Source organism: Belonocnema kinseyi, chromosome 1 (assembly GCF_010883055.1).
Source record: "Belonocnema kinseyi isolate 2016_QV_RU_SX_M_011 chromosome 1, B_treatae_v1, whole genome shotgun sequence".
NCBI classification, from domain to species: domain Eukaryota; kingdom Metazoa; phylum Arthropoda; class Insecta; order Hymenoptera; family Cynipidae; genus Belonocnema; species Belonocnema kinseyi.
In genome coordinates, this window is record NC_046657.1 from 117641663 (window position 1) to 117650833 (window position 9171).

General features: G+C 25.2%; 2 protein-coding genes across 2 annotated transcripts in view; one reads left to right on the forward strand and one right to left on the reverse strand.

Moving 5' to 3' along the window:
* Positions 1-4285, forward strand: part of LOC117168553 (methionine aminopeptidase 1D, chloroplastic/mitochondrial) — an 8265-nt gene extending 3980 nt beyond the window's left edge. Inside the window, exons 3-6 of the mRNA XM_033354297.1 lie at positions 2120-2311; positions 2395-2545; positions 2636-2746; positions 4053-4285. Coding sequence (XP_033210188.1) covers positions 2120-2311; positions 2395-2545; positions 2636-2746; positions 4053-4243 — 645 coding nt within the window. The 3' untranslated portion in view covers positions 4244-4285. The remainder of the gene's footprint in view (positions 1-2119; positions 2312-2394; positions 2546-2635; positions 2747-4052) is intronic.
* Positions 4286-4469: 184 nt separating this feature from the next.
* Positions 4470-9171, reverse strand: part of LOC117167910 (proteasome subunit beta type-4) — an 18083-nt gene continuing 13381 nt past the window's right edge. The window contains exon 5 of the mRNA XM_033353154.1: positions 4470-4626. Coding sequence (XP_033209045.1) covers positions 4531-4626 — 96 coding nt within the window. The 3' untranslated portion in view covers positions 4470-4530. The remainder of the gene's footprint in view (positions 4627-9171) is intronic.

Consider the following 9171-nt stretch of genomic DNA (forward strand, 5'->3'; position numbering starts at 1 on the left):
TCGTTAGTCGTTCATTTGGCATTCTCTCAACATGCCCGAACCATCTTAACCGATTTTTTTCCCATGTGTCTACTAGCGTCTCTTCTGCACCACATTCTTTTAGATTTATCTCGTCACTTACTTTGTCCATTAGGGATTTCCCGCTTATTTGAAATTAAATTTTTTAATCTAATAATTTAACTTTTCCAGATTTTAAAAAGAAAATAGAACTATTATATTTTTCGTTAAAAATTTATTTTCTCCTTTTTTCAATTGTTGGATATGTCTTCAATGAACCGAAAAGTAAGGTACTTTGAAAGTCTGTTTTTTAATTATAAATCTTTTTCGAACTTTTTTATCATACCAAAATTTATTTATTATTTATATACCAAATATTGTTTCTAATATTTACTTTATATTTAATGTTATTATTAAAAATATTATTTATTATTATTTAATATATGCAATATAATGATATGCAATAGAATGAAAATGGTTTCTTTTTTTAAGAAAAAATTCAACTAGATTGTTGAAAATACACTATTTTTTTAATTGATTTTTTTTATACAGCATTATTTTTTCTTTAAAAGTTTATGTTCTTGTCGGTTTAAAATTCCAGTTAAATATTTATTACTTTGGTTTGAAATTCACCTTTTTGTTCAATAATTAAATGATTTCATTCAAATATTGATCATCTTCATTGACAATTGATCTTTCTGGTTTGAAATTAAACTATTCTAGTCAAAGATTTACGAATTTATTCGCTTTGCATTTTTTAAAAAACTAAAATCGTCAATATTTTATTTGACTAAAATAGTTGAATTTCAAACCAGAAAGATCTATTTTCAATTAAGATTATGAATATTTGAATGAAATAATTTAATTATTGAACAAAAAGATGAATTTTCAACCGAGAACATTGATTTCTAAGAAAAAGACGAATTTTCAACTTTTAAATTATGTTTGATTCATTTAGAGTTTAGTTGATTTACTTATCTAATTATTAACTTAATAATTAAATCTCTTTGTTGAAAAATGTAACTATTTTTTTAACTGAAAATTTAACTTATTCCACTCCATTATTCGAAATTATCTTTTTATTCTAATGTTAATCTTCTTCTGTAGAAATTATTGTTGTCAGGTAAAAATAAAAGTATTTCAATGAAATATTTAACAGTTTAGTTGAAAATTCATCTTTTAGGTTGCAAATAAAATTACTTGGTTAAAATTTTAACTGGTTTGTAAAATTTTTTTGTTTTGATGATTCATCATTTTAATTAAAAATTCATTTATGGGTTGAAAAATGAGCAATTTGATTGAAAAAATAGTTTTTTCTTTGGATGAAGTGGAATTTGTCCCCGAAAATTTCACTATTTTGTTGAAAATTTGTTTCTTTTTTGGGTGAATTTGTTTTTTTTTAACTGTAAATGTAAATATTATATCAGTTAAATATTTCATAATATTAATTAAAAAATAGTTTCTTTGGTTTGGTTTCTTTTATCTTTTTTGATAGAAATTAATCTTTTTTGTTAAAAATTAAACATTAAACATTAATTCATTAATTTTTTTATCTTAAACTTTAATTATTTAAGTTTTGGTTGATAATTTATGTTTTTTTCGTCAGTAAAAGTTAATTTTTGTTAGTTGGCAAATTCAACTATTTCAGTTAAAAATTCATGAATTAGGTTAAAGATTAATTTTGTTAACTAAAAATTTAACTACACATTTTTGGTTAAAAGTTGAACTTTTACGTTTTTGTTGAAAATTCATATTTTTAGGGAAAAATTCCAGTATTTGTATACAAATTTAAAAACTTGACCGGAATTTGGGAATTTGGATTCGTCCGCCGAATCGCCAGTCTGGATCGATAAAATTGTATTATTGATTCAATTGGAACTTATTATTCTTGAATATTTTTAATATTTAAAAAAGTAATTGAAGTGCTAAAAATCACTAATAAATACTTGTTTTTCTCAATTAACACGAGGTTTAATTTATTTTTAAGAAACACATTTTTGGCCGATAATCGAGATGGAATAATAAATATTTTAATTACAAGTTTTTAGAAATTAATAAATTATTAATTATTAATTATGGTAAATTCTGAACATTTTAAAATGGATATCGAATTAATTTGAAGCCAGGTGTAACGACAGATTTAATCGATGAGAAAATCCACGATATCATAATAAACAATGGAGCTTATCCAAGTCCTTTAAATTATCGAGGGTTTCCAAAATCAATTTGCACAAGTATAAATAATGTCGCTTGTCATGGAATTCCGGACAATCGACCACTCCAAGAAGGAGACATTTTAAATGTAGACATTACAGTAAGTAAAATTTATAGAAATTAATAAATGTTTGTTTAGTACTTTTACTTTGACGGAATATATATTTATATTTGAAATATTAGGTTTTCCTGAATGGGTATCACGGAGATTGTTCAGCAATGTATCAAGTAGGAAATGTTGATGAAGAGGGAAAAAGATTAATTTCTGCGACCGAAACTTGTCTTCTGGAAGCGATAAAAATCTGCAAACCAGACGAAAATTTCAGTAGTATCGGTAAATAATTTTGATTTGAATATAAAATTTAAAAAAAAATAGTAGAAAAATAGAGATCCACTTCATATTACAATTTAAATATTTTTCTAGGTAGCGTTATTGAAGAAACTGCCAAAAAACATGGATTCGGTGTAATTCCAGCTTTCGCTGGGCATGGAATCGGAACTTATTTTCATGGACCCCCTGATATTTTACATTTTGGTGGGTGAATTGTTTAACTATAAAAATAATTTCAAATTTTAATTTTATATTCAAGATATCCCACTTTCGAGAGCTATAGCTACAGATTCAAAACCTGTTTTTAATTGAAAAATTGTAGTGGAAAATATTAGGTAAAAGTTTCAATTTAAAATGAAATGAGATTAAAAGTAAAATATAATTTTTACTCTAAAGCTAAACATTTTTCTATTTTTGAAATAATAAAAAATAAACTACAAATTAAAGTACTTTTTTGAAATTTTAAAATTAATTAAAATATAAATATAAAAATGTAATTAAAATTTGAAGCTATAACATTTATAATTTTTTAACTTTTATAAAATATAGAAGTCAAAGATTTAGATTCAGCTCCGAAAATATAAATCCACGTTATCATTTTTAATGTTCTAAATTAAAAAATTAATCAATGATCTTAAAAATTTACAAAATTATATTATTTTACGGAATTTTAAGCTAAAAACATTAAGCATTGAAAAATTGACCATTCTTTTAACTGAACACGTCTTAAATTAGAAGTTAAATTATTTTCGTTTTAAATAGTTTAAATATCCTTCAAAAGTTTTACAAATTTTATTTCAAAATCTTGAGAATTATAGAAGTTTTCAATTTTTTCAAATTTAAAATTATTTAAATATCTTTTTCAATTAATTGAAATTTTCCTACAATTTTTACGATATCCTGCAAATTTTTCATTTCTAAAAATTATTTTAAGAGAATATTTAAAAAGGTTTCAAAAGATTTACAAAATTGTCATAAAAAAATCTGGAAGATTTTAAGAAAATTGGTTAAAATTTGAATTATAATTTAGAATCTTTAAAAAACTTTAAAATATCTTTTAAAATTACCAAAAATTTTTCTCCAAAAAAGTGTTCAATTGTTTATACTTCAAAATCCAACAATTTCACTTACAAATTAAATATGTTTCATACTCAACAATTATGTATCAAATAATTCAGTTTCAAAATGTATACTTTCAAATATTTAGTTTCAATTTACTCGTCTTAAATGAATAGTCAAATATTGCTAAATATTCAATAATTATTCTTTTTCTGAATTCAAAATTTTCAAATTTGGTAAGCTTAAAAATAATAATCTAAACTGGAAATTTTTTCAAGTTCAAGATGTTCGAACTGCGCATTTTTAATTGAATAATAGCAGAATTGAAAAAGACAACAAATTAAAAAATTATTTAAAAAATTTGAAATAAAACTTGGACAAATTTTTCATCCAAAAATTTGTCAAATTCCTTGTGAAAAAATAAATTCAATGTTAAAAATATTGTTTACAGTGAACAATGTCGAGGGGAAAATGCAGGCAGGAATGACGTTCACGATCGAGCCTATTTTGACTCAAGGGGGTTCAGAAATCGAAATTCTCGAAGACGGATGGACTGCCGTGACCACGGACGATGCGAGAACCGCTCAAATTGAACACACGATACTCATCACTGAAACGGGCTGTCAAATTCTTACACAATAGAAATGTAGTAAAATTGCAATAATTAAACTGGTCAATCTGAAATTCAAACTTTGTTCCCTTTTTCCACTTGAGATATTTTCGAAAATGGACTTTTTTTATTTTCAAAATTGAAACTAAAATCTGGAGTTCAGCATCCTTTAGAAATGAAATCCTACACTCACTGTTAGTGAATGTTATTTGTAAAATAAGGATTTTTCTTTTTTTTTACGAATTAATGGGTAACAACTTTATTATTTATTCATTTTATTTATAAAGAAAAAAATGTATAAAGTTAACTCGCGAGTGACTTATTTTGATAGTAGAGCAGCTTCCCAATTACTATCGATAGAAATTGGGCCTCTAATTTCGATTCCTTTTTCCTTAGTAATAACTCCTAGGTGATGCTGAAACAGAAATCAAAGTAAGACTTTATAATTTAATTATTATTATAGTATTATTAGTGGCAGAATTTAGGATGTTTCCTTGAGGAACAGGACAATTGTTAAGAACTTCTTATTCACATTAGAAGATCAACTAAAAATTAAATACAAAAAATTGTTCATAATATACCAAATAAATTAAATAAATTAGAATTGAAGCCTCAAAAATGAAAGAATTATTAAATGGGGGCGGTATCTTGCGTTTTTTTCGATATTGTGACAAAAATAATAATTAAGTCGGCTATAATTGTATTCTGATAAAAAAAAGAAGATTGTCCACAATGTTGTTTAAAAATCTTATCGTTTTAAGATAAATGCAATTATAGTTGACTATTGATATTTTAGCGAAAATTTGGAGAAAAGCAAAAGATAGAGAAAAGTACTTATAAATATTTTGTTCATCACCTCATCTTGTTCTTGAAAAATATGAACATTTTAAAGATTTATTAAAATAAATAGATGCACCACATTAGTACGAACTTCGAAAAAAATCGAGAAATCTTGCAGATTTTGAAAGTAAACAAAAAGAATAAAGAAAAAAGTATAATATAAATATTGGTTTAGACACTGCAAGACATTAAAAAACCGTCAACAAGTTTTTTATAAACTGCGTCACAATCTTCAATAGTTATAATTTTAATACTCATAACTTAGTCAAAAAAAAATTCTGCATCTATTTGGTAAGAATATATTTTAATTTTAAGTGCAAATTTCAATAAAAAAATTTAATTCAAAACACTGCTTCGTAGTGTCCTTTATCTTTAAAACAGGTTGATGAAAACCGTGTGTTTGGTTAAATAATTCATTTTCTCCTTTGAATATACCTCCTATATAAGAATATAAAATATTTCAGGAAGTCTTCAGATAGTCCAACCTTGTTCACTACGTAAAGTTTTCGATTGAGCCATATACTTTAAATCAATTTTTTTCATATTTTTTTACCCCAAATAATAAAATAATCGCTTCTTATAGATGTAAAAAATGGGCAATTTCACTTTTTATTGGCCAACAAATTTTAAAGAAAGCAAAACCATAAATAAAGAAATTCGTAACTTTCTGCCAATATAAGTCGTTTTTGAAATTCTTGAAATCTTATCAATATTTTGAAACCTTTGTGAATTCGTTGAAATCTTTTGAAGAACTTAAAATCTTTGTGAAATCTTAAAATTTTTGTGAAAGCTTTTGGAGTCTTTTTAAATTTATATAAAATATTTGAAATCGGAAATCTTTAGGAAATTTTAAATAATTTTTATGATACCTTTGAAATATTTTTGAAAGCTTTCTTTAACCTTTGTTTGTGAAATCTTTCGTATTCATTTGAAATCGTTTCAAAGCGTCTAAATGTTTTAAAATCTGAAATCTGGTGTATTGTAGGTTTTTTAAAATGTTTGCAATTTTTGCATTCTTTTGAAATATGTATGAAATTTTTACGAAATCTTTGACATATTTACAAAAACTTTCTGAAATATTTTGTATTCATTTAAAATGATTATAATCTGTGTAAAATATTTTTAAATCTTAGAAATCTAGTTCACTACTTATTTAAAAAAATTGTTAATCTTTGGAAATGTTCGAAATCTTTATGATCTGGCGTACACGCCTTTTTCAAATCTTTTAAATGCTTGCAATCTTTACCAAATTTTCTAAATCTGTTGTCAAATCTTTTAAAAGATTTGTACAATTTTTCTTAAATTTTTATCTTTGGTATTCATTTGAAATCATTAATATAGTTTTGATCTGTATAAAATCATAGAAATCTGATTTACTATGTCCGTTTTTAAATCTTGAATACCGATTGAAAGTTTTAAAATCTTTGTAAATGTTCAAAATCTTGATGAAATGTTCGAAAAGTTTAGAAAATATTATTATTATTTGAAATATTTGTAAGATCTTTTTTTTAATCGTTGAAATCACAAATTATGTGAAATCTTTTCAAATCTTCTAACATATTTTCAAACCTTTCAAATTTCGAAATGTTTTAAGATCTTTGAAATCTGGCGTACTGTACTCTTTTTCAAAACTTTGAAATCCTTCAAAACTTTTGAAAGTTTTAAAAGCTTTGTGAAATTGTTATGAAATATTTGAAATCTGGCGAACACGCCTTTTTAAATCTTTGAAATCCGTGAAATCTTAGTAAAATGTTTAAAATTCGTTTAAATATTTGAAATAAATTGAAGCCTTTTGAAATCTTTAGTAATGTTTTGTAATCTGATGTACACTGAAAAATTGAGTGGTGAAACCCTCGAAAAATCCGTTGTATCATCATGGCTCCTTCTAATTGTGTAACTGAATAAACATCGAAATTGTCAACTAATTATTTTTAATTTAATATCACAAAAAAAAGTATTAACACTCTATACTAGCAAAGAAAAAAATAAAAACGTATAGAATTATTCCCCATATTAAAGCCTGTTCATTGCAATTTACTAAATAATTGGTAAAGTCTACAGAAATACATAGAAACCGGTTTATTTATTATTTAGTAAGTAAAAAATAAATTATATATTGATATAAAAAAATTTTCAGTAGCAAGATTTCTTCTTAATGAGGCGTTTATTTCCTAATAGACTAAAAGATTTAAATTACTTTTTCGCATCTCAATAAAATAACTATTGCAAAAGAAAATTTTAATTCAAGGTTCTCGTGAAAAATTAAAGAAGATTTGAAGGTTTTTAAGGTTTAAACAAAAATAAAGGAGAATTCCAGGTTTTCAAGTTTCTGGATTGAAGAATTAAATTTAGTTAATATTCAGTTTTGAGTTAACTAAAAATCAAGAAAAAAATAGACTAAATGATGTGATAATTGAAAAAGATAAAAATTGAACAAAATATTTTTTAAACTTTTGAAATCGAACTGGGACAGATTTAACGCTTCTAATTTCGTATTGTTTGCCCTTGAATGTAATTAAATCAAATTATATTCTTATTTTAAAACTTTTATAATTTAACATGTTTCATTTTTGAATCATATTCAATTAAAAATATATTTTCAATTGGGGCTTTAATTTCAAATTAGTGGATTATAAACGTTTTCGACTTCAAAATGCCTCCAGGGTTTCCAGGCCAAGAAGGCAAGCTTTTTCAGGCCTTTCTTTAAATAAAGTAATGAATTAAACGTTTGTTATCGATGTAAAAAATGAGCCATTTCATTTTTTATTGTGCAACTATTTTTAAAGAAGGCGGAGTTATAAATAAACAAATTATTAATTTTTCTGTGGATATAAGTTATCTTTAAAATCCTTGAAATCTTTTGGAACTTTTTAAGTTTGCGTAAAACATTTAAAATCCTTAAAAACTTTGTGAAATTTTTTAATTTTTTGAAATTTTGATGAGATCTTTGACATCATTGTAGTAATCTTTATAAAATGTTCAAAATCTTCGGGAAATGTTTACGAAAACTTCGTCTAATCTTTTGAAATTCTAAAATATATATTGAAACCCTTCTGAAATCTTTTGTATTCATTTGAAATCATTAAAATATTTCTAATCTTTGTCAAATCTTTTGAAATATTTGAGACATTTTTCTCAAATCTTTGTTTTTCGAAATCTTTTTCACATTACAGAATAAATAACGAGATTACTACACATTTTTTGTAGACCTTACCAATTATTTATAGATTGTAATGTACTGACTTCAACATTGTGAATAATTCTATAATTTTTTTTCCGTCTCCGTTAATATGGACTGTTAATGTTCTTCAAAATATTTTTAATCTACACAAAAAAATCCACCCGCTTTGCGGGCACATTCTCATGGCGCACTGCGCGCGCGGCTCGCTTCGCTGTTGGTTCTCGCGCTTCGCGACCAATAATATATTTATCTCGCGCTCCGCGCTCAGTCTTTGTATATTCCTTACACTTGTGCACAGATTTTTTTAAAGTAAAGGTCAAAACGTCGTCAACAGTAATTTGGTGATAGTGAATTCTTTTTTGTTAAAGCTCCTTTGACTTTAACGAATACATTCTCATCACGTTTCTCCTGTTTCGCACTCGAATTTGTATCTCAACTTGTATATCATTTCCATAAATGTATATTATTACAATTTATAACATGCATTGATATCAAAACCACAATTGACCCACAAAACTTCGATTAACGAGGGTTTGGGGGCGGGAGTGGGAGGCGATTAGTTTCAACCTAGTGTCATAGCTGGTAAGTGTTATTACTGAGAAGTTCAACTAACCTTCAGCAGCGTTGTGTTAGATGGGAGTTCATATGATCTCATTTTCACATTCCCGGCCCACAGTGTTAAAAAAATGTCATTTTTGGTTCAAAATAACGTACAGTCCACAAATATTGAGCGATTTGAATAAAAAAATTTGAAAAAAGCTGTTAAGATTTCTAATATAGTTGTCGAGCCTGATTTTTCAGTTAGGTTTTCAATTTTTTATAAATAAACAAGTAAATATAACGAAAAAATGGCGATTTTATCTATTTGACGTTCACAGTGCTCATCAAAAACAGGAAAAGTGTTGAAATCGTCTAATTTTCATAAACTAATATTAGCTA